The sequence below is a fragment of the Rhineura floridana genome, chromosome 7 (assembly GCF_030035675.1).
Source record: "Rhineura floridana isolate rRhiFlo1 chromosome 7, rRhiFlo1.hap2, whole genome shotgun sequence".
NCBI classification, from domain to species: Eukaryota; Metazoa; Chordata; class Lepidosauria; order Squamata; family Rhineuridae; genus Rhineura; species Rhineura floridana.
The window spans coordinates 147,788,999-147,814,905 of record NC_084486.1 but is presented as its reverse complement, the minus strand read 5'-3'; the positions used below and the strand labels follow the sequence as shown (position 1 = coordinate 147,814,905).

Below are 25,907 nucleotides of genomic sequence, written 5' to 3'. Positions count from 1 at the left end.
ATGTTGGACTACAACTCCCATCAGTCCCAGGCAGCATGTGCAATGGTCAGGAATGACCCTAACATCTGGAGGACACCAGACTGGGGAAGGCCGATCTAGGGCAGTGTTCCCTTAGTAAGAATCAAAGCACAGGCCCACATCTCAGCACGATGGACGCAGAAAAGGCAAATTCAGTGTTGGGCATTATTAGAAAAAGTGATTCAAAATAACCCAGCAGGTTGCTAATGCTCATGAGAACTGGGTACTGTATGTACCTGCTTCAGGCTGTGAAATGTACCTATTTAAAAGATTGATGCACTGCCTCTTGATCTCCATGGCAGCTCACAACACATTAAAACAATGCAACCCCCCTACCCAGGAATCTATGCTCCTCTGACTAGTGGCAGAGACCTAGTTGTCCTTCTCTGGCTTCTGCAGTCCCAGGGCAATTGGCCATTGATGCAGCGTTCTCTGTTCTGCCCGAGAAGGGGGAAGCAAGGTCTCTGCTGCCCCTCTCCCGGCTCATGGCTGAGCTAGTTGTATCCTTCCTGGGGGAAATGGAGTTCAACTTCCCTTGTTCCTCTAGCTCAGGGGTGGGGAACTAGCCACCCCATGAGGACCAAGTTTGATAGGTGGGCTTACCTGTCATTCACCTTTTAACTCAGTAATGTTGTGTGACCAGTTTTTGCCTGCACAGTTTGAAATCAAAGTGTGCAGGCAAAGGCATGGCCCGCAAAGCGACCAGCTGATGGGTGGTGCCTGCAGACTCCCTTTTGGCTGAGCCAGGTTTTGACCTGTCCCACACTTGACATTATATATGATGTCAGGTGTGGAGCAGGAAGGTGTGGCCTGGTCAAAATGGCCACATGGTCCAAATGCAGAGATGCACAGTCAGTGGGATGGTGCAGTATCATGACGTTTCTGGGGAGCATAAGACTCATATTTTAAGTAGGGGCAAAGCAGGAAAATGTGACCAGTCATTTTCCTGTCTTTTCTACACCTTTATGGCTCAGTTTGTTCTGTATGCTTGAATCATAGAATCATGGAATAGTAGAGTTGGAAGGGGCCTATAAGGCCATCAAGTCCAACCCCCTGCTCAATGCAGGAATCCACATCAAAGCATTCCTGACAGATGGCTGTCCAGCTGCCTCTTGAATGTTTCCAGTGTTGGAAAGCCCACTACCTCTCTAGGTCATTGGTTCCATTTTGTATGGCTCTAACAGTTAGGATGTTTTTCTGGATGTTCAGTCAAAATCTGGCTTCCTGCAACTTGAGCCCATTATGCCATGTCCTGCACTCTGGGACGATCAAGAAGAGATCCCGGCCCTCCTCTATGTCACAACCTTTCATGTACTTGAAGAGTGCTGTCATATGCCCAGTTCTTTCAGTCTCTCCTCATAAATTGATTGGCCTTTTATAGTCTTGGTGTGGCTGCAGCACTGACCTTCACGTTCCTCTTGACTCTGCTCTAGAGAAGCCATTTGAGGGCTGCTGATACTGTGGAGAGCACATCTCCATATCTGCAGCAAGAGTTGGGCTTATATCCAACCAGTTCCATTTGCTGCAGAAGGTCCAGGCCCTGCCTCTGCCTTGCAGGATGAATGCAGCCCTCCATGCCTCTCTGTCTGGCCCTTGGGATGCTCCTCCACACCCCTCTTCCCTCGCTCGCCCTGCTCTGTGTCCTCAAGTCCTGGCTGGAATGGGTCCCTGAGCCATGATAAAGCCTCTTGCTTGCCTGGGTGGAGGGCAGAGGGAGGGGTGTATATAGATACTCCTGGCTTTTTGTGTGTGGCCTACCTTAGAAAAGTCAGAGCTGCATCTGTTACTCCGCCCGTTCATGCTTCTGGTACTATACACTTTGGCTCTGGGCCCACCCACTGGTGTGTGCTCCCAGAAGGTTGTTTTCAAGGGAACGTGGCCCTCAAGGTGGAAAAGGTTCCCCACCCCTGCCCTATCCTTTTCCAGCTCTGGTCCGTGTTGTTGGAACTTATGATGAAAGCCCTGGGTGTTGACGCCAATGCAGTATTTCCATTGTTCTTTTCTAGGAACTTAACATGGTGCCACCTTCTTAGTGGAGGTGTCATTGTAATAAAAGGCAAGTTGTCTCTAGTAGTCATATTGGTATTGCATAAAAATAACTCCAGATCTAATTTCAGTTCTTCTTTGTCTTTGTTTTTTAAAGGGATCCCTGAGAATAAACCCCAAGAAGTACCATGAAGCCTTCATTCCATCTCCAGTAAGTAATGTGTAACTTAGTAATCGGTGAACGGACATTGAGTGAACTGCCCCCATGACTTGATGGAGTAGCAAGGAATTAAATCCCAAGATATGCACAGAGCATGTAAATCGTTGGGTGCAATCCATCACGCGTTGCTTGCTACCCACCCTGTGGTCCACGAAAACCTTGTTGAAATAACTGCCAATATATCAGGAACGGCGACTGGTATTCTGGTACACAGTGATCTGAACTTCTAGTACTAGAGGTGGTGCTTGTTTTAAGCCTGCCAAAGCCAGCTGAACCCAGGTTGGAGACCACCAGTTAGCTCTAAATCAAGGGTTTGTGCTTATGCTTACAGATGGCTTACAGATTTTCCCCAGACTAAGTTAAGCTCCCCGAAACAAATGTGCTTCTTTGCTGCTGGTTTGCTGCATGAGCTAATTTGTAAACCTGATGTCAAAGTAATGTGCGTGCTGCATTTTAATGTACTTGCTTCTGAATGCCAGACCACGTGCAGTTTGTGAGACTGGGTGTACCTCCACTTCTTCCTTTCGAGGGCCGTTAGTTGAGTGTACTTAAGAATGTCAGGTTTGTGATGTGGGTGCCTGGTGAATGCAACTTATGTGTTGTTATACTAGGAGCTAACTGCTTCCTTGGGTGGCCATGAGTGTGCTTTTATACACTGGGGCTGTTCTGTTTGCTTATAATCCTGCCCCTCTTTCCTCTGAGGACCTTAATGAGGTATATAAGGCTCCTCCACCCCCCGGCATACACACACACTTCTAGGCTTACAACAGCTCTGTGAGGTAGGCTTGTCTGAGAGATTGTGACTGTCCAAAGTCACCCAGCAAGCTTTATGGCTGAGTGGGGATTTGAACCTGGATTTCCCTGGTTGAAGTCCAGCATTCTAACCTCTCTGCCACATTGGCATGAAGAAGTTCATTAGAGGTTGTAGGAACTTCTAACATCAGGGTTGTGTCAGCCCACCACAGGGATAATGCAGGGATTGAATAATTATTTCACACAGGCTGGCATGCCTTTAGATTGGCAGCAAACTTTGCATGTTAAAGGAGTAGTATGGGCTCTCCTCTCATGCCACTTGTGAGCTGGACACCCCGTGTGAGTGCTCAGTTGGGCAGCGGCCCAATTTGTGCAGATCTTCCCCCTTCCAAAAATGTGCATTTTGTGTGGAGGTGGTCAGGTGAATGGTTCTTCCTCCTCCTCGGTTCACATGTTCCTTGTCACCTGCCCAGATATGTATGAGCCAGGCTGTAGATGTATATCTGAATGCATATTATTTTGACTGGTTAATACACCATTATGTTGATGCATAAAAAGACACGTATTTGTATCCTGGGTGGAATGTATATTCATTATTCAAAGACAACAGAACACTGTGGATAATTGGTGGTTCCCATTTGTTACGATCATTTTTATTTTATTTTTAGAGCCTATTTTTCCATTTTTATACAGCATAGATGCATGGATATTTGTAGGGACCTTGGGCCATTTGCTATGATCATCTCAGTTGCTTTTTGCAATGGGTGGACAATGTTCCAGAGTCCAGACTCTTCGGGTGTTTTCAAATGGGCAGCAAAGGCATGGCCCTGTGATTGAAATATTAGCTGGCAGCAATCGCCAGAAAAATCAGTTAATTACTCCCTCTTAGGACCTAGTCCTCTTCTCATTTATTTATTAAGATTTATTTGTTAACAGTATAACTGGGCAGTCTAGTAAAACCATAAAGTATAAAAATACAACATTGAAGGGGCATGTGGAGGGTGACCACATGAGAACAAGGCTCCTGCGGGGAGGAAGGGCAGGATATAAATCAAATAATAAATAAATAAATAAAATGAGCTTTTTCAGTGTTGGTCCCCAATTGTGAGATGCTCTTCCCAGGGAAATGTGCCTAGTGCCATCATTGTCAGTTTTTCATCTGTATTTTCCCAGGCTGTTGGCACTGGGATAAGTTTGGACTTGTTCATATTGTATTAGTGGAGGATCATTTTTTGGAATGTGGCATTTTTGGGCTGTTAATTATTATTTATTAAATGTGTATCCCACCCTTCCTCCTGAAGGAGCCCAGGATGGCGGTTGATTTTATTTGTTTGCCTTTTTTCTCGTTAAGTCTATTTTGAAATGACTTTTTTTTAATAAAGTGTCTAACAAATGTAATAAATATATAAATAATAAATATAAAACCAGAACAGTTAATATTGCATCAGAATGAAACAAGGCCCAAGGTCTTTAAAAGCACTAAATCACATTTTTAAAACTGAATTGTAAACTTGAATTTACTTCAAGCAAGTCCCACTATGTTCCCAGGTTATGTGGGCACAGGATTTTGTAGCCTTAGGCTTTGTTGGGGAATGAGGAGGGATCCATTTTTTTGGGGGGAGGGATATGATTTAACTACTTAGGGCCCATTTCTTTGTACAAACAAATGGTTATGATAAGCGACAAAATGAAGAGAGAGGATTTCTTGTTTCCCCTGTCAGGAGGGCAGATCTGGCATTGCAATTGCCGTATGGCAAATCCACTTTTTGTGACTTTCCTTATTGTGCAAGAAACTAAACGATAGGGCAAAGGAACTGCCGTCGGTCACCTGCTGGCATGGCTGACTCCTGAAGAGGGGCTGCAACAGCACCAGAGTGATGACTGACTTGAGAAGGCCCTTCCTTTGAATGATGTAAAACATTTTTAAGTATGTGGTGGGATTACTTCAGGAGTTGAGGCAAGAGGGGGATGGGGAAGAGAAAATCTGGACTCATCAGAAGAACAGCTTCCAGGCTGAATTATGTTAGTCCAAGAAACTTTGCAATTTTTCTGCATCTTGTCATGGGAGGCAGCCTTTGCACAGCTGTTGAGTGGCTGCAGAGAGTAACTTGTCTTTCTGCGGAATGGCCTTAGTTTTACATCAGGGCAGCCATCGTCGTAAAGAATCCCAGCACCGGGGCAGAATAGAAGGTGCCGAGATGGCATTGTGGGCCTTCCTAGGCGATCATTTATTTTTTCAACAAGTATACAGTTGTTGTGGGGGATGCAAGACCTCTTCCCCCCAGGATAATCATAGCTTTTTCTCCAGCAATAGCTTGATGAATTCATGCCCACTCTGCCTTTCTTCCCCCACCCCACAGTAGGTGGAGACCTATCGCTTTGGGAGTGGGATACCTCTGTCATGCCTTTGAAGGTCACATGCACCCACTTTCTTGCCTCTCTCAGCTTCTCCAGGTCAGCCCCCTTGATCTCCAAGGACCGGGAGCTCATTGCACCGAGCGCATACCCATGACTTCTGTCTGGCACGCTGATAGTCATGCATGTGACGTTCTGTACAATGCACTGGATAGTCCCCCTACCTCCTTGTGGGCTTTCTACTTGCATATCTGCTGCTGTGTTTGTTCACTGAGTCAGCTTACTTTGGAGTTTGGGATTTACAAGGTCAAAAAGTGTGGTGATGGAAACATCGTGTGCCCTGGCCAATTTGTCCTGTTTCCAAACTTGCTTCTTACTTTGACACTTCGTCACTGGGGCCAAGATGCTTCTTCAGCTGGTATTTCCCTGTTGCACATGCCGTGTCTTTTTCGCAGTGCAGTTTTCATCAAGCCACATAGTCTACATGGATCGGACCAATTTTAAGGAAAGGGCATTTTTATTGCCAGCAAGGGAAAGTGGTGCTTCTGTTGGCTGGTAGCAGATAATTAAGGCAGTCTCTGCGCTTGCCTTAGAAACACAGAGACTCCATACTGGTAGCATCTGATACTGGTTCATTTGTAGATTAACTCCTGCCTTTTAAAAAAAAATGCTTTCCCAATAACTAGGCACACTAGAAACTACAGGCCAATGAGATCCAGCCACTTGCCACCTTGATTTTCAAAGAGGCATGTTTGTGTCATCATGAGGCTGTGCCTTAAGCGTTTTAATTACCTAGCAATGGCCCTGCATGCATGGCTGAGAAAAGCCATTGCCTTCAGGCTGTTGTGGCTCCAGGCTTTTCTTTAGCAGGGTGAGCAGAGGATTAATATCAGCGTTTAATGAATTTTGTATTGTCATTGCTTTTTTAAAAAAATCTGGATTGAAAGTGTATTTTATGCCTTGCCTTTTATTTTGTCAAAACGCTTTGAGACTTTTTATTGTTTAAAGTGACTGACAAATGGAAATAATAACCATGGAACAATGCTGGGGGCAGGAGCTGAAAATGGTGCTGAGGCGAGAGCAGAGTGGTCAGTCATGGGATGAGGGCAAGAGGAGGCAGCTCTGGAGCTATGTTGAGCTTTTCCACCCTCTGGCAACAGCGGAGCTTGGAGGGTGGGCAACTTGCAAGTGGCCATGGGTTTTCCAAGAATTACGGACTCCTGACTTACGAAAGCTTGGATTGGTGAGAGCTTGCAAGAAACTGTGGGCAAAGACAACGGAAGGGAACTCTCGTGGGAGTTGGGCCTCCACATCTGGAAAGTTTGTTTTGTGTGTGTGAAGAGTACTGAAGAAAGGTGTTTACTACTGAATGAAGATGCCAGGAACTAGATTTCACGACACCCACCACCCTTGTGTGGCAAGATGTATTTTGGTCGGATGGTGATGGTTTTCACTGATGGATGGCCCAGCAATACCAGTTTCATTGGCATGGCTTCCCCAACAGAATCCCAGGAGTTGTAGGGAGGGCACCATTAATTCTCTTGTTGGAGATTCTTAGTCCTTGAATGACAGGGTTCAGGCCTCCTGGAGGTGAAGGAATGATGGTTATGGCACTTCTAAGTATATAGTGTACGCTGTTAGTTTTGAGGAGCTGTTTTTGGGGTTCCTGGGATGTTCTGCTTATAAAACTCTTTGCCAAGAATTCATTGCACTGTTTAGGAAGACAGCCACAGATAAAGCCAGAAAACGCATATAGCCCCTGCAAAATGGCGACGGCTTAAGCACTGGCCTTTTGGCCAAGCTCACAAACGGGTTTCAAAGAACAGAACCTGATTAGAAGTGTTTCCAAGATTCCTTTGTGTCCATCCTAGGAGAGAAGCCATTTCCTGATAATGGCTCTGTTTGCATGTCACATTAAACCACCATTAAAATAAACTATGGTTTAATGTGAATGAGTAGTGTGCTAAAAATGGAGGTGTTTCACTGCTTGTTCATACTAAACCATAGCTTATTTTAAGTATGGTTTAATTCAGAGGTGGGGAAACTCTGGCTGACTGGATGTTGTTGGATCACACCATCCCTGACCATTGGTCATGCTGGCTGGCACTGATGGGATCTGGAGTCCAACAATATCTGGAATGGAGAGCCACAGTTTCCCTAGCCTGGGTTTAATGTGTGAACCAGGCCAATGAATTCTATTGCTTCTTAAAGCCTTCATAGAATTATAGAATCATAGAGTTGGAAGGGGCCTTGTAGGCCATCGAGTCCAACCCCCTGCTCACAGCAGGAAGTCCACAGCTAGAGCATCTCCCGCAGATAGCTGTCCAGCCTCTGCTTGAAGACATCCAGCGAAGGGGATCCCACCACCTCCCTAGGCAGTCGGTTCCATTGCCAAACTGCCCTTACTGTCAAGAAGTTCCTTCTAATGTCCAATCTGAATCTACGCTCCTGCAACTTAAAACCATTAGACCTACTCCTACCCTCTGGGGCAGCAGTGAACAAATCTGTACCCTCCTCTATGTGACAGCCCTTCAGGTACTTAAAGAGTGTAATCATGTCGCCCCCCAGCCTTCTCTTCACCAGACTGAACATGCCAAGTTCCTTCAACCTTTCCTCATAAGACTTGTTCTCCATACCGGCTATCATCCTTGTCGCCCTCTTCTGAACCTGCTCTAACTTGTCTATATCTTTCTTAAAATGAGGCGCCCAGAACTGAACGCAGTATTCCAGATGAGGCCTGACCAATGCAGAATATAGTGGGACTATTACTTCCCTCGACCTGGAAACTATAGCTCTGTTTATGCATCCCAAAACCGCGTTTCCCTTTTTTGCCGCAGCATCACACTGCTGGGTCATGTTCAACTTGCGATCCACTACAATTCCAAGGTCCTTCTCACACGCACTACTGCTAAGCCGGGTATTTCCCATCCTGTACCCGTGCATTTTGTTTTTGTGGCCTAAATGCAGAATCCTGATGCATTTGTCTTTATTGAATGTCATTTTATTAATTTCAGCCCAATTTCCTAGTCCATCCAGGTCCCTTTGGATTTTATTCCTGTCTTCCATTGTGTTAGCTATCCCTCCCAGTTTCGTATCATCCGCAAACTTCATAAGGCTTCCCTCCACCCCATCATCTAAGTCATTGATAAAAATGTTGAAGAGTATCGCCCCCAGGACAGAACCCTGCGGCACTCCACTCGAGACCTCCTTCCAGTCCGAAGCAGAGCCACCGACGACCACTCTTTGAGTACTGTTTTCCAACCAGTTGTGAATCCACCTGACAGTATTTCCATGTAGTCCGCATTTGACGAGTTTGCTAATCAAAAGGTCGTGGGGGACTTTGTCAAACGCTTTGCTGAAATCTAGATAGATGACATCTACAGCATTTCCACCATCTACTAGGCTAGTGACCTGATCAAAAAAAGAGATGAGATTTGTTTGACAGGATTTATTCTTGACAAACCCATGCTGGCTCCTTCTAATCACAGCATTGTCATCTAGATAGTTGCCAATGGACTCTTTTATTATCCATTCTAATATCTTTCCTGGTATTGAAGTCAGACTGACTGGCCTGTAATTCCCCGGATCTTCCTTTTTACCCTTTTTAAAGAGCGGGACGACGTTTGCCCGTCTCCAATCCTCTGGCACCTCTCCCGTTCTCCAGGATTTCTCAAAGATGATGGCAAGAGGTTCCGAGAGTACATCCGCAAGTTCCTTCAATACTCTGGGATGCAGTTCATCAGGTCCTGGAGATTTGAACTCATTTAGGTTAACTAGGTATTTCCTGACTAGCTCCTTATCAATCTCGAACTGCAATCCCGACCCCTTACTGAGATTGCTACTGATGCAAGGTTGCACACTGTTCCCTTTTTGGGAGAAAAAGGAGGCAAAATAGGCGTTGAGCAGTTCTGCTTTTTCCTCGTTATCTGTCAACATTTTGCCATCCTTATTGAGCAGCAGTCCCACCATTTGCTTGGTCTTTCTCTTGCTTCGAACATATCTGAAAAACCCCTTTTTGTTGTTCCTCGCTTCCCTCGCCAGCCTCATTGTGCACATCAGATAAAAGAGGAGGACCATCTTGATTAAAGTATGCTTGCAACCCCCCCCCCATGCCCAGAGAACGTCCAAATTGTTATACGCTCTTGTGGAAACAGATGGAGGCTTTCTTTGTTGTGACTGGTTTAATGTGATGTCATCTGTTCACTGCATCGCACACTGAAATGTGCAGAACTCTGTGAAGTAGAAGCCATTTCAAACATGGCTCCAGATGTACTAATGAGGCTAAACCCCTCCCCCCAATGTGTAAGAAGTAAACCTTTTAGGCTGGATGACAATACTTGGCATTTCACTGGGGAAAATCTACATGGCACAAACCTGCTTTTGATTCCGGTTCCTTGATGATTACGCTGTTCAGCATTCAAATTGAGAGGCAACTCTACTACTGAAAGTGTTTGTTTGTTTATTTATTAAATTTATATTTATTTATTTTATTTATTTTATTTATACCCCGCCTTTCCTCCCAGCAGGAGCCCAGGGCGGCAAACAGGAACGCTAAAAACACTTTAAAACATCATAAAAAGACCTTAAAATACATTAAAACAAAACAACGTTAAAAACATTAAAAAACAACTTTAAAAACATCTTTAAAAAAAGGGTTAAAGATATTAAAAGACGTATTAAAAGCAATTATATCCTGCCATTCCTCCCAACAGGAGCCCAGGGAACTTCTGCGGGGCGCGAGCGGGAGGAATTCCTGGTAGATGATCCCTTACGTTTTGTGTTGCGCTTTCCAGGGCCACACAACGGCTCCTACTTTGCAGGTGTGGTTCTGAGATTGCTCCCAACACCTCTGTTTCCTTGTCTCCTCAGATAGCTGCCGGGGTTTTGGGCTTGGTTCCCTGCTGGCTTCTACTTCTCTGTGGTTCCCCCCCCCTCTTGTTTGGTAAGGCTGAAATTGAGATTTAACAGAGGAAAGCGCTGCAAAGAGCCCCCATGGGGCTGTGAAATGGGCGAGGACAGGTTCCCGCGTTTTCTGCTGACACGTCTGGTTATTTGTTGGGAGTGCCTCATCTCCTCAGTGGGATTGGACCATTGTGGCTGTTTCTTGGGATCCAGTTTCCCTCTGGGACTGTGGTAGCCCTTCTCCCTGAGTGCCGTGCTGTCTTGCCCATTTCACACCACTTGCCGGATTTCACGCCCGGGAGTGGCCTAGAATTCTCCCTGCTGGCTTTACCAGGAAGCAGCCCCATGAGGTTACTTGGCACAGCACTTCAGCTCCAGCCACGCAAAGGCGAGATGCCTGTTCTCCAGGACTGTTTTGATGAACACGTCTCTCCTCGGGAAAGTCTTGGGACCAGTGGAGGCCGTGGGAGCATGCCTCATACTGAGCCGCACTCATTGCTTCATATAGCTCAGTATTGTCTAGACCAGTGGTTCCCAACCTGGGGGCCGGGACCCCCAGTGGGGCTGTGAAGTAATCCAGAGGGGGCCGTGAACAGTAAAGAAATGAATTATTTATTAATTTTTTTTAAAAAAGGCTTCACTCCTTCGACACTGTCTGCTTTCCACTACCGCTGCAGATGACACCTCCCCCTTGCTCCAAACGAGAGGGGAGGCCTTTTCTGAAGCGCCAGAGCGTCTTTCAGGTGCACTAAGGGCAGACATCTGCCTATAAAATACATGGCAGATGCCAAAGGAGGCTGAGGGTGGAGCTACCAGGAAGAAGAAGGGATTACTGTCACTGATTCCTGCCTCCTTGCACTGCCGCTACTGGCAACGCCCTTACTTAGAATGAGAGGAGAGGGCTTTTTGTGAAGCAAAAAGAAGCAAGCCTGCAAGAAAGGCTGCTTTCCCCCTTCCTTTCTGGCAGCCAGCCTGCCTCCCTGGGGGGAGGGGGTCACAATTTTTTTTCAGCTTATAAAGGGGGTCCCGTGCTCATAAAGGTTGGGAACCACTGGTCTACACTGACTGATAGTGGTCCTGCAGGTTGCAGGCAGGGGACAATTCCAAGCCCAGTCCGGAGACTCCAGGGATTGAAGCTGAGAACTTCTGCGTGCAAAAGCAGAAGCTCTTCCATTGAGCTACAGCCTGTCCCCAGTGACCATACATTAGGTGGCAAGGAAGAGATGGGCAATGGGCTTCCTGTCCTGTTCTTACCAGGTGTCAGCTCTACACTGCATCAGCAGTGCCAGGGGGGGGGGGCTGGAAATTCCTGGGTCTTTGGCAGGGAAGGAAAGTCCTTAGCCAGCAGTCGGGTTGTAAATCTGCTAGGCCTATCCGAGGCGTACTTGCCGAGTCAGAAGTCCAGAAGCAAGGTCAGTGGAGGTCCGGGATCAATTGCCAAGGGGTCAGTCCAAGAGATGCTGCAGGGAAACTAGGGCTACACAAAGCCACGCCTGACGTTGCAGTCAGCAACAAGCTGCAGCCAAGGTGTGCCTTATAAAGAGCAGGATGGACAGCAGGTGTGAGCCCTCAGCATTTGGGCCTTAAGGAGACAGGCCTGCCTCTCTTCTGCCTGACCTTCTGCTGTCTACGTTCTGCAGGTGAGGGGGGAGTATCCTGTGGACTGTCTGTGTCTGGCTGCAGGGCCTCTGCTGTATCTGGGGTGCTCTGCAGCTGAGGGGCAGAAGGATCTGGATTCTCAGGAGGCTCCTCCGTGTCTCCTGAGTCTGCTGCTCCTGGGTTTGCTGCTGTTACTCCCGAGTCATCCTCATCTGAGGAGTCCTCTGACGGGGCCATGACACCAGGCTCCTTCAGGAGGCGAGAGAGCTCCGGCAGAAACACAAGTGAGGGCAGCACAAGGACAGGATCCAGGGTCAGTCCGCAGTCAGAGTCCAGAGTCTACCACAACACCAAGGGGATCAGGCCAGAATCGGTGTCAGAGCAGTCCAGGGCCATACACCAAGCAGTCTGTAAGCAACACAGGTCAGGGGTCAGGCAAGAGATAGGTCTGGGGTCCACAGGTATTCTTTAGACAGGGAAGGTTCAGAACTGGTGTATAGCTGTTGTTCCAGTAGCCCTTCCAGCCTAGCGCTAGAGCTTTTATGCTGGAGCTGCTGCACCACACCCCAAACCTCAGCTGACTCCCATTGGTCACCTGTAGCCAGACCTTTACTCCTCAGCAGTCAGGGCCTGTAGTCGGGCACTCCTCTGGGTGGGTCAGGTCTCCATCTGGTGTCAGAGGAGATGCCTCTTCCTTGGGCTCAGGGGCTGTTTAGCCTCGACGTCAGAGGCCGAACCTGCTTCAGGTGCAGACAGCCCATCCTGGACCTCATCGCAGGATCCCAGCCCCTTAGATGGGGCCTGAGCCAGGTCTGGGTCCAACACCGGAGCCTCCTTGTCTTCCTCTGGTGACAACTCCTCTGGCTGGGACCTGACACTTTCCATAGAGGATGCATGGAGCTCTCTTGGGATCCGACAGCTGGCTTCACTGAGCCATGTGGAATGGAGGAAGGGTGTCCAGGCCAAGGCATCCTGATTAGCTGGGGTTCCCAGTCACACAGAGGCTTCTCGGTGCACTCAGTTGGTCATATGTAGATGTTCTGTTCAGACCTTCATGCTCAGTGCACAAAGGTCTGAGAGGAGCCTGCATGCCTAGGGACACTTGGGAGAGGGGCTTGCTGACCCTTCCGTACACTTTTAACTCCTGTTCAGGCAAATTGGAATCTGAGCCAAACAGGCTTGGGAGTCGGAGCTGAAAGCCCACTGAAACATGCAGCCCGCAAGTCTCAGCCCAGCATCCATTTCCTCAAGCCAGGAAGGCTGGAGGAGAGCTGTTGCTTCAGCAAAGAAGCAGCTCAGGTGGGAACTTACCTAGAAGCTGGAGGCTGCACTTATTCCTGGCTCTCGGCCAGGCCCTGATCTGGGCAGGCATTTCCATGCGCTTTCCTCTCCTGCTGAGTAGGCTCATATGCAAATAGCCAGGCACGTCGACGGCAGCACTGAAGGTCTTGCCTGGTTTGCCATCTCCACTGCTCCTGTGGCCCCAAGGGAAATGAGCAGGTGCGTGTCTGAGAGCTGCCCAGGAACTGAGACTGGTGGTGTGGAGGCTTCCAGACCTGGGCCAGAGATCTCCAGATCCATTGTCTCTTCAGGGTCACTGGCAGCGTGGAGATCTACCGGAGGGTCCTGCTGCCCTTATTCCTCCTCTAATGAGACTTCAGGTTGGAGGTCTTGGCAGGCTGAACTGGGACACCAGAGCAGGAGGCCTTTAAGGAGCAAAGGAAGCTGGCGCACCGTGTCAGACCATTGGCCCATCTAGAACAGCATTGTCTACACCAGGGGTGGGTGGGGGACTTCTGGCCCTTGAGCCAATATGGGCCCACCAGGGGGGGGTCCAAGGTGACCCGTGTGGCCGTTTCCCCCAAACCACACCCTCCCACCCATCAGCTGATGTCACTTGTGATGTCATGTGAAGGGCAGGGTTAAATCCTGCACTGGCTGCATGTGCTTGTTCTCAGTAGGGAATGGGCACACAGCCAAACTGAGCAGAATTCCTCCTGCATGGAATCCCCTGCTAAAACAGGGGGGAAAACCCTTCATTTTAGCAGCGCCTTGCAAGGTGCTTTGAAGACCCTGACTTCAGGACTTCAAAGCACATTGTGTCCTTGTGATGTCAGGTGATTGGACAGGTGAAATTTGGCCCGCCAGGCCAATGCTGATAAGGATCTGGCCCATTGAGCTGAAAAGGTTCCTGGTATACAGCGATTCCTTCTCTTCGGATGCACACCGTAACGTGGTGAGGGGGTTTGAGTGTGTTGAAGAAGCTGAGAGCAATGCCATCAGGAGTCTAGACCAAGAGGGTAGACTCCTAGCAGGGGCACCCAAAGCGGAATGGTCAAAGCTGAAACACCAGACTAAGATGCATCCAAACTCAGAGGAAGGCAATGGTAAACCACCTCTGAATATCTCTTACCACGAAAACCCTATGAACAGAGTATCCAAAATGCAACAAAATGGAAGATGAGACCCCCAGGTCAGAAGGCACTCACCAAGCTACTGGGGAAGAACAAAGGACAAGTACGAGTAGTGCTGTGACTAATGATGCAGCTGCTTCAAAGCTGAAAGGAAGCCCAAAGGCTGATGCACACAGATGTGAAAGGAGAGTCCGGAGTTGTACGACGCACACAATAGGAACATGGAATGTGAGAAGCATGAACCAGGGAAAGTTAGAAATTGTCAAGCAAGAAATGGAACGCATCAACATTACAATACTTGGCGTGAGCGAACTAAAATGGACGGGAATGGGACATTTCCAATCAGGCAACTACAAAATACTTTATGCAGGAAATGAGAAATTAAGAAGAAATGGGGTTGCTTTAATAGTGAGAAGTGATGTAGCAAGAGCAATTAGGAGCTACAACACAAGGTCTGAGCAAGTGATATCAATGAGATTAAATGGGAAACCTATCAACACAACCATCATCCAAGTCTATGCTCCGATGGCAAACGCAGAAGAAGAGGAATTGGAGAGATTTTATACAGAAGTACAGGAAGAAATTGATCACACACCAAAACAAGATGTGCTGATAATCATGGGGGATTGGAATGCAAAAGCAGGGAACAGAGAAGAATTAGGAATTGTGGGGAAATGGGGCTTAGGAGACAGAAACGAAGCAGGAGAAAGACTTATTGAATTCTGTGAAGCCAATAATTTCTTTCTTGTGAACACATTTTTTGAACAACCGAAAGGACGACTATACACGTGGACATCACCAAATGGTCAATATGGCAATCAAATTGATTATATAATTGGTAGCAGAAGATGGAGAAGTTCCATACCTTCTGCGAAAACAAGACCAGGAGCAGACTGCGGTACAGATCATGAACTGGTTGTATCGAAAATCAGAGTAAAGCTAAAGAAGACCAACAAAACATAACGACACAATTCAATTTAAATAACATCCCAGAAGCATATAAAGATCAAATAAGGAACAGGTTTGAGGCTTTAAACTTAGTTGACAGAGAACCAGAAGATCTATGGACTGAAGTCAGAGAAGAATGCAAAAAGACAATACCTTTAGTTAAAAAGAGAGAAAGAGCCCAATGGATGACTGAAGAAACTCTTCAAATGGTTAAAGAGAGAAGGAAAGCAAAAGCAAAAGGAGATAGAAACACAGTCAGAACCCTAAATGCAACAATACAGCGACTAGTACGTAGGGACAAAGAGAACTATTACAATAGTTACTGTATAGAAATAGAAGAGGACAACAAAAAGGGTAGAACAAGAGCCCTGTTCCAAAAGATTAGAGAAATGAAAGGGAAATTTAAACCAAGAGTAGGGATGTTGAATAATCAACAGGGGAACACACTGACTGACCGAGATGAAATAAAAGGAAGGTGGAAGCAATACACTGAAGAATTCTATAAAAGAGATGCAAGGATGACAGATCATTCACGGAGGAACCATATGATGAAGAACCAGAAATTTTAGAATGTGAGGTAAAAGCTGCTCTTAAAATACTTGGAAGAAACAAATGTGGAAAAGCAGACAATGACCCACAGACTGGAAGCATTAAACATACATCCTGATTCCAAAGAAAGGGGATCCCAGGGAATGCAGCAATTTTATTTATTTATTTATTTATTTATTTATTTATTTATTTATTTATTTATTTATTTATTTATTTATTTATTAGATTTTTATACTGCCCGACTAGTGATAGCTCTCTGGGCGGTGTACAACAGAAAATACAAAATACATCTCATAAAAAGTGCATAATAAATATTACAAAAACGTATAAAGTGCAAAAATCAGATTACATAATTATTTAAAATTTAAATTAAAACGCCATAGAAAAGAGGCAGGTCTTAAGCTGGCGCCGAAAAGACAGCAGCGTCAGCGCCGTACGCACCTCAACGGGGAGACTATTCCAGAGTTCGGGGGCCACCACTGAGAAGGCCCTAGTTCTTGTCACCACCCTCCGAGCCTCTCTATGAGTCGGGACTCGGAGGAGGGCCTTCGATGTAGAGCGCATTGTCCGGGCAGGTTCATATCCTGAGAGGCGTTCCGACAGGTATTGTGGTCCCGCGCCGTATAGGGCTTTATAGGTTAAAACCAACACTTTGAATCTGTCCCAGAAGCATATTGGCAGCCAATGTAAGCGAGCCAGAACAGGTGTTATGTGTTCCGACCGCTTGGTCCTCGTTATTAATCTGGCTGCCGCATTTTGGACAAGCTGTAACTTCCAAACTGTCTTCAAAGGCAGCCCAACGTAGAGCGCATTGCAGTAGTCTAATCGCGAGGTTACCAGAGCATGTACAACTGATGTAAGGTCCCCTCTGCTCAGGTAGGGACGTAGCTGGGCTACCAACTGAAGTTGGTAGAACGCGTTCCGAGCCACCGAGGCCACTTGAGCCTGAAGTGACAGGGAAGGATCTAAGAAAACTCCCAGACTACGAACCCACTCCTTTAGGGGTCAGGTGGATTGGGGCTGAAATATTTCACTGGTGTCATCCAGCCAAACCTGAGTGGCAGTAGGGTCAAGGGCTGGCAAGAGCAATGACTGCTTTACACAAGTGCAGAATTAGCTGGAGGGATTCGCTGCAACAAGATGTGGGGACAGATTTTGCCAGCCTTCGCCAACCTGGCAACCCTCAGATGCTTTTGGGTGGGGCTGATGGGAGTTATCATCCAAAAACATCTGGAGGGCACCCTGTTGAGAAAGGCTGCATTATTAGACTCATTCATTGCAGGTGTGGCTCTTTCAATGATACGGCATTGCAGTAGCTAAATGACGCTCCCATGTATAGAGACAGCTTACCTTTTGAATAACAGATGTCCTGCTTGTCAGTGTCCAGAGCACTTGGCTGTTTAGTGCTGGAAAAATAATTCTGGGTCAGACAAGACTCCCAGCTCCCATCAGCCCCTGCCAGTATGCCTTTCGGCCAGGGATATTTGGGGTGAGTGTGTTATAGTCCAGTCGCAGCAAGAGGTTCCCCACCCCTTCTTTAGCAGAGTCTTCCCAGACACAGGTGAGGTCAGAAAGATGGGACTACCTGCTGAGAGAATATTTGTGTCTGTGGGAACAGTAGTCTGTTGTCAGCCAGAAGAAACACACTTCACAATGTAAACACATGGTTGCTTCCTCTAGTACAGTAGGGCTCCACTCATACGGCGGATTACGTTCTGGACCCCCACTGTAAAGCAAAAACCGCTGTAAAGTGGAACTCATTGAATTGAATGGCGTGCGATGCCTGAAAAGCGCCGTAAAAGTGGAACAAGCGCCGTATGAGTGGGGCTTTAGTCTAATTGCATCTAAGCGAGACTGCTGCATTAACGAATCGCTGTAAAGCGAAGCACCGTAAAGCGGGCCGTACTGTAATAGTCCTTGTTGCACCTTTATAGATCACAGGAATATCCTTGGCTTTGGCATCCCACAGCTTGTCAGAGGGCAGTTTGATAATTCACCAGCTTTCTTTTCCAGGGTTTCGACAACCCCCCCATCCACCACCACCCTGCCCCAGGAACCTGTAAGTTACTGTAGAGATGACTCATTCCTGACTTGCGCTTTTCTCTGGTGCAGGCTCTGAAAAGACACTCATGGCATCACTTTGTTGTCCTCAGTCTGTGATGCATTTTGAAACAAGCTTGTAGCTTTTCCAAACCCGCTTTCTGTGCATAATAAGCTGTTCCTTTTCTTGTCTTTTTCTAGGACGGCACCCGAGATATCTTCATTGATGGAGTTGTTGCTCGCAACAGAGCTCTGAATGGTGATATTGTGGTGGTGAAGCTGCTTCCAAAAGATCAATGGAAGGTCAGTGATCCAACCTAGTCTTTTTTTTGAAGAGGAGGCTCTGGCCCTTTTCTCACAAACCCCAGTAATTGTGAATGGTGCCTTTTTTCAGATTATGTGCCTGTTCCACCAACTATCACTTTCCATGTTCTCCTGATCCTGATGGTTGCTCAGACTTCCCTGTGGTCATTTTTTCTTTTCTGTCTGCGTTCTCACATTTCTCTTCTCTGTTGGCCTTAATAATAAAGGTATTTCTTAACTTTGAACTTTGGATTTTTTCCCCATTATGAAGCAAAATGTCTACCTTTGGTTTTTATGCAACTTTATGTAGATTTCTGTGCATGCTCAGAAACTGAGACGTGCACATCTGCTGTTCTGATAATGTTGCCTATTTTCCTCCTTTAAAAAACGGAAACAAAACTACAGTCTCTCTAGGTACATGGAAAGATACCTTATACTGTATCAGGCTATTGGTCTGTCTTGCATAGTGCTCTGTGCTCGACTGGCAGCAGCATAAGGCTCTCAGGTACAAGACTTTTCCAGCACCAATACCTGAGATCCTTTTAACCAGAGATTTGAAGTTAGGATCTGCTGCATGCAAAAGCATGTAATCCACCAGTCAGGCATGAAAGAAATATATAGTCAGTGTAGGTGAGAAATGTTTATTTATTTATTTTATTTATTTATTTTATTTTATTTAATTTATATACCGCCCTAAGCCCAAGGGCTCTCTGGGCGGTATACATAAAATAAAACAGTCAAGAATATATAAATACAATAATACAATAAAATCAAGCCAACAAAGGTAAACAAAAATAATCAAACAGCAGCAAAATACAACAATACATATAATAAAACGCATTAAAATGCCTGGGAATATAAAAAGGTTTTCACCTGGCGCCGAACAGATAGCAGCGTCGGCGCCAGGCGCACCTCATCAGGAAGACCATTCCATAGTTCAGGAGCCACAACTGAAAAGGCCCTATTTCTAGTCACCACCCTCCGAGCTTCTCGATGGGATGGTACTCGGAGGAGGGCCTTAGATGTTGAGCGCAGTGTACGGGTAGTTTCATATTGGGAGAGGCGCTCCACCAGGTATTGCGGTCCCATGCCGTGTAAGGCTTTATAGGTCAAAACCAGCACTTTGAATTTAGCCCGGAAACAAATAGGAAGCCAGTGCAGACGAGCCAGAATGGGTGTAATATGAGCGGACCTTCTTGTCCGCGTCAACAATCTGGCCGCTGCATTCTGGACTAACTGTAGTTTCCAAACTGTCTTCAAGGGCAGCCCAACGTAGAGCGCATTGCAGTAGTCCAATCTAGAAGTTACCAGAGCATGAACGACTGAGGCGAGGTCGTCACTGTCCAGATAGGGACGTAGCTGGGCTACCAATCGGAGATGGTAGAAAGCATTCCTTGCCACTGAGGCTACCTGAGCCTCAAGAGACAAGGAAGAGTCGAAAAGAACTCCCAAGCTACGAACCTGTTCTTTCAAGGGGAGTGTAACCCCGTCCAGAACAGGGTGAACATCCACCATCTGGGCAGAGAAGGCACTCACTAACAGCGTCTCGGTCTTGTCTGGATTAAGCTTCAGTCTGTTAGCTCCCATCCAATCCATTATCACGGCCAGGCAACGGTTTAGTACGTTGACAGCCTCACCTGAAGAGGATGAAAAGGAGAAATAGAGTTGCGTGTCATCAGCGTACTGGTGACAACGCACTCCAAAACTCCTGATGACTGCGCCCAACGGCTTCATGTAGATGTTGAAAAGCATGGGGGACAGAACCGATCCCTGCGGGACACCACAATGGAGAGTCCAGGGTATCGAGCAATGTTCCCCAAGCACTACCTTCTGGTGGCGACCCACCAAGTAGGAGCGGAGCCACTGCCAAGCAGTACCCCCAACTCCCAACTCCGTGAGTCTTCCCAGAAGGATACCATGGTCGATGGTATCAAAAGCAGCTGAGAGATCAAGGAGAATCAACAGGGTCACACTCCCCCTGTCCCTCTCCCGACAAAGGTCATCATACAGGGTGACCAAGGCTGTTTCGGTACCAAACCCAGGCCTAAAACCGGATTGAAACGGATCGAAATGTTACCTTTAGAGCAAGTAACTAAAGATGAATGAAGGTCCAAGGAAGATTCTATAAAGTTTTTACAGTGAACTTTACGAAGGTGTTACAACACTCTAAAAGCTGAAGGAATGACAGTAGCATTTGAATCGCATGAAGAGGCACCAAAAGGGCGTAGAAGTATTGTTATATATTGTTGGAATGTATGAGGTTCAACTCCAACTTGGTGGGTTGAGGCTGCATGAAGTTAAAAAGGATAGCTAGAGAGGAGACCTCTTGGTTGCTAGGCTACACCTGTCCTTTGATCCTTACCTTCTCTCCCCTTCCTGCTAGACTGATATGCAAAGGATGTTGATCCCAGTTCTTTCCCGCCTTCCCAGTCTTCTTCTTCTCTCTCGAGAGGGGAGCAGACATCTTTCCTTTGTCTCTCCCTCTCAACCAGCATGAGAGCTGCACTGGGACCAGTGCTTGTTGCTCCAGCATAGCTAGTTAGCTAGATATAGAACTCTTTCCTATCAAGCATGTATTTCCAGAATAAAGTAGTTCTTTCTTATTTTAAATCTTAAAGTCTCTGTCTGACTAATTTGCACGGAAGGTACAATCTTAGCAAAGATTCAAACACACACACATAAGCTCGCTCAGAACTCTCCGCTCTGCTACGCAACTCAATAGAATTCCGACATATATCCCAGGCAGAGGCTGCGAATGTGAGTGGATCCATAGAGTCCACACTGTAATCCATTATTTTATGTATTTGCTTTCCCATACTGCTAAGGTGGGGAACCTTTGGCCCTCCAGATGTTGTTGGACTCTAACTCCCATCAGCTCCAGCCACCATGGCCAGTGGTCAGGAGGGATAGGAGTTGTAGTTCAGCAACATCTAAGGGGTTAGGGGTTAGCCATTCCTGGATTAGATGGGCAGATGGCCCTATTTAGCAGGCTTGATAGGCTTGATAGGGAATAGTGAAGAAAAATTCAGACTGTGTGGCTGTTATAGTTTGTAATCTGTTTGTAATCCGGTAGAGTTGGATTAAAGAGTCCAGAGAGCACCCTGGTGGGTTTCTGTGGGCGCCACATTGGGGACCCCTATTGCAATTTGGGACAGTGAAGTCATGGAAATGCCTGAGCAATTTGCGAAGCCCTTAAATCTTTCATACATGTGTGGAGGAAAACGCCTGAAGAACAGATCAGAAGTCTTTCTATAACTTGGAATGCTTGGGTGTATTCTTACAGACAGTTGTGATGGTAAACACAGTGCTGTATCTTTTTGTGTGTGTTTGTGGAGAGATCATGGATGATCATTTGTGAGCATTATTTAACCTATCGCAGAGATTACTGTAGTGCTCTCTATGCGGGGCTGCCCTTGGGCCTGGTCCGGAAGCTCCAGCTGGTGTAGAATCCAGTGGTTGGTCTGCTGGTGGGGGCAGATGTCCAACAGTATGCGACACCTCTGCTAAAACACCTGTTCCAGCTGTCCATATGCTACCAAGCCAGGTTCAAGGTTCTTGTGTTGGCATACAAAACCCTGAACAACCTGGATCCAGAGTACCTTAAGGACTGCCTGAGCCCTTGTTATCCCAGCTGATAACTGAGACCATCCAGAGGAATGCTGTTAGTTGTCCCCATGTTACAAAAGCCTGACTGGCCTCAACGAGAAGTTGGGCATTTAGTGTCGCTGGTCCCATGCTATGGAACACTCTCCTGGCAGAGATGCGGCAGGTGCCCTTGCTTTTGACTTTGACGTCTCTCTTGAAGGCCTTTTTATGCTGACAGGTCTTTGCAGCTGTTTAATTCTCCTAAGATAGGCCAGTCATTTCAGCGATTGTTGTGTTCTGTCTTTATGGTATTTTATGTTTTGTTGCATTTGTTTATTTTGTTGTACGCTGCCTTGCTATTTTTTACATGAGATGGTGGTATTTAAATACTTTTATAAATAAATAAATACTTAAACTTATTACCCGCCCTCCACCCAAAGGTCCCAGGGCGGGCTACAACAGTTTTAAGATGCATCATTATTAAAAACAGTTGAAAACAACCTAAAATCACAACACAAAAATCCTACAGAGTGGGTCCTAAAAATATAAATATGTAAAATAATACAGTCCTCTCTTAGTGCTGAAATGATAACAAAGGTGGTGCCAGTTGAGCTTCCCTGGAGGGTGGGCGGTGATTCCGCAGGATGTTACTCGTATTACTACGTTGCTTAAGCCTCCTCCCGCGGAAAGTTTTTGAAGAGCAGGATACCAACCCTTTAAATAAAAGAAACGCATTTGTTAAGCCATAGGGTTGGGTTGCACAGATAGGAATGGGCTTGATGCTCCTTGGCTTTCGTTGAGTCCCATGGGTCCTCCCCCTCCCTAATGTGGTCTTGGAGTATCAGTTGTTTCTCTCCTAACAGTGAACCACTGACATCTATTCCCATAGCAGACAGATAATCATTTGGGAACATTATTGTGATGGGACCAAAACTTCCCACCCAGCCAGCTTTCATTTAGCGGGAACTTATTGACCAAGACAGCTGGTATAGCACAGTGGGGAGGAGAGCCTGGCTGGGAGTCCAGAGTCTGTGAGTTCAAATCCCCGCTTGTGTCTCCTGGGTGTCAAGGGCCAGCTAAAGATCACCCCACAGGGAGTGCCTCAGGGGTTACGTGCCCTGCCACCTGTGCGGCCGTGGGCGAGCTGCAGAGTCCCAAGGAGCCCAGTTGCCCCCCAGCTGGCAGTTGCGGACAAGGAAGGGGCTGGCTTGTGCAGCTGTGGCAAGCTGAGCAGGCCCTAGCCAGCTGGGGAGGACTAGCCTCAGAGGGAGGCAATGTTAACCACCCTCTGAATACCGCTTACCATGAAATCCCTATTCATAGGGTCACCATAAGTCGGGATCGACTTGAAGGCAGCCCATTTCCATTTACTGATGAAGGGGTGCAGTATGTGTTTGCATTATGCAGGCGCTCTACAATTGTTCTCTCCACCACCCTACGTGCCCATCATATCCACAGGCGTTTCTTAGGAACCTAGGAAGCTGCCTTATATGAGTCAGAGCATTGGTCCATTTAGCTCAGTATTGTCTGCACTAACTGGCAGCAGCTCTCCAGGGTTTCAGGCAGGGCTCTCTCCCATCCCTTCCTGGGGATTGAACCCAGGATCTTCCGCATGCAAAGAAGATGCTCTGCCACTGGCTACGGCTATTTCCCTAAATCAGAGGCAACTCGTCGTTCATCAGCAATCTAGAGTTAGAGGTGAGCAGTGAGGTGGGCACGCTTGTTGATGAGACGAAATAGTTCAGGGTTGTTAAAACAGAAAGGGATTGGGAAGAGCTCCGAAAGGACCTCTCCAAACTGAGTGAATGGGTGGGAAAATGGCGAATGAAATTCAGTGTAAAATTTATTTATTTATTTTATTTTATTACATTACATTTTTAGACCGCCCTATAGCAATAAGCTCCCAGGGCGGTGTACAGCATAATAAAACAGGTTAAAATACAAGTGGATGTAAATACAATACACAATAAAACATAATTAAAAATTTTCAATTTTAAATTCAAATTTTAAAATTTTTAAAATGCCTGGGCGAAGAGGTAGGTCTTTAACTGGCGCCGAAAAGATAACAAAGAAGGCGCCACGCGTATCTCATCAGGGAGGGCGTTCCATAGTTCGGGGGCCACCACTGAGATGTATAGTGATGCAAAAAAAGATGTATAGTGATGCAAGTTGGGACAAAAAAAATCTTAATTTCACATATATGCTCATGGAGTCTGAAGTGGTGGTGACTAACCAGGGATGAGAGCTTGGGGTCATAATGGATAGCTCGATGAAGATACTGACCCAGTGTGCAGCAGCTGTGAGACAGGCAAATTTCATGCTAGGGATGATTAGGAAAGATATTGAAAATAAAACTGCTGATGTCATAATGCCTTTAAACAAATCTATGGTGCGGCCACATTTGGAATACTGTGTATAGTTCTGGTTGCCTCACCTCAAAAAGGATATTGTGGAGTTGGAAAAGCTTCAGAAAAGGACAACCAAAATGTTCAAGGGGATGGAGCAACTCCCCTGTGAGGAAATGTTTTTGGAGCTTTTTAGTTTAGAGAAAAGGCGGGTCAGAGGTGACATGACAGAAGTGCATAAAATGATGCTTGGCATGGAGAAAGTGGATGGAGAAAAAGTTCTTCTCCCTCTCTCATAATACTAGAACTCATGGACATCCAAAGAAGTTGAATGTTAGAAGATTCAGGAAAGACAAAAGGAAGCATTTCTTCACACAGCGAATAGTTAAAATGTGGAATTCACTCCCATGAGAGGCAGTGATGGCCACTAACTTGGATGGCTTTAAAAGAAGATGATGATATTATTTTAATTTATATTTTTATCTGTCAGTGGCTACTAGCCATGATGGCTATGCCTGTGCTTTCATGGTCAGAATGCCAGTTGCTGGATGCCGCAGGAGGGGAGAGTGCCCTTGCGCTCTGGTCCTGCTTGCGGGCTTCCAAGAAGAGGCATCGGGTTGGCCACTGCGAGAACAGGATGTTGGACTAACGTGGCCTTTGGCCTGATCCAGCAGGACTCCTGCAGAGGCACTCAATTGGTAAGTGCCAATTTAAAGTTGTTTTGTAGTGGTTTTACCACCTCAGCTGCTTTGTCAGAATCCACCTTCAGTGTGGGCATAAAGGAAGTGATAACACTCAGGACCCAGTGTGCTTGGTATATGTCCTCTGTGCTCATGTGGATGAAACGTCTCTGGGGATGCCCATTAGGTAATCTCTGCTCAGTTATGCAGTCTCTGTGGTGCCCGATGAACTGTTTCTGGGATGGACTTTGCATGTGCAGTGATCACCCAGGAATACAAAATATGGTACTTGTTGCAAACTTTTAGCTTCCTGATAATCTCAGCTTTCAGTAAGTGGATAATTGCTAAGAAAGTCCAACACAGTCGCATTTAACTTCAGAAGACGAAGCCTAATTTTAAAAAATGAGGGGGTTGGTAAAAAGAAAATTAAAAGGGAGAGTAAAGAGGTTGTTCACAGCTGCAATAATGGAAGCTGAGTTATAAAATCTATAAACCAGATGAGGAAAGGTATCACTAAATCCAAGAGGATGCCAGCGTGGTTAACAAGCAGAGTCAAGGAAGCTATCATAGGCAAGAAGGCTTCCTTGAGAAAATGGAGATCTTTTCCACATGAAAACAAAAAGTATCACAAATGACAAAAGAAATGAAAACAGACAATAAGGCATGCAAATAATATAATACAATATTTAAAAAGAATTCAGGGAACATACTGCTAAAAATATTAAGATTGACAGGAAAAACCCCTCCATTTTGAAAGAGCAGCATAATTAGCATCAACACACGGACTGCTGAGGAAAGACACACTGGGATGGCTTCTGCTGCCATACGTGCCGGAGCCTGGACTCATCTCCTCTTTGCCAACGCTTAGATAATGGGGTTGTAGATTAAGTTACTTTGTCTCTTCTTGTACTTACGCTCTTTTTATTTGTTTTGTTTTTGTATTATTTGTTTACAAAATAAACAATAAACATTTCTTTAAATATATTAGTAGCAGGAAACCGGCTAAAGAGACAGTTGGGCCTTTGGACGACCAGGGAATTAAAGGTGTGCTAAAGGAAGAAAACTGGATTGCAAAGAAGCTGAATGAATTCTTTGTGTTTACCGCAGTAGCTTTAGGGCAGTTCCCTGTGCCTGGACTAACTTTTGCAGGAAGAGAGTCTGAGGAACCAAGGCTGTTACTGTTATTATAATGTATTACCTGCCCTTCACC

General features: G+C 46.3%; 1 protein-coding gene across 1 annotated transcript in view; it reads left to right on the top strand.

The window, feature by feature from the left end:
- The window catches only part of DIS3L2 (DIS3 like 3'-5' exoribonuclease 2), a 322,655-nt gene that overhangs the window by 35,313 nt on the left and 261,435 nt on the right, over positions 1–25,907 (top strand). Inside the window, 2 exon segments of the mRNA XM_061637537.1 lie at positions 2,162–2,215; positions 17,986–18,087. Of these exon segments, the coding sequence (XP_061493521.1) occupies positions 2,162–2,215; positions 17,986–18,087 (156 nt within the window).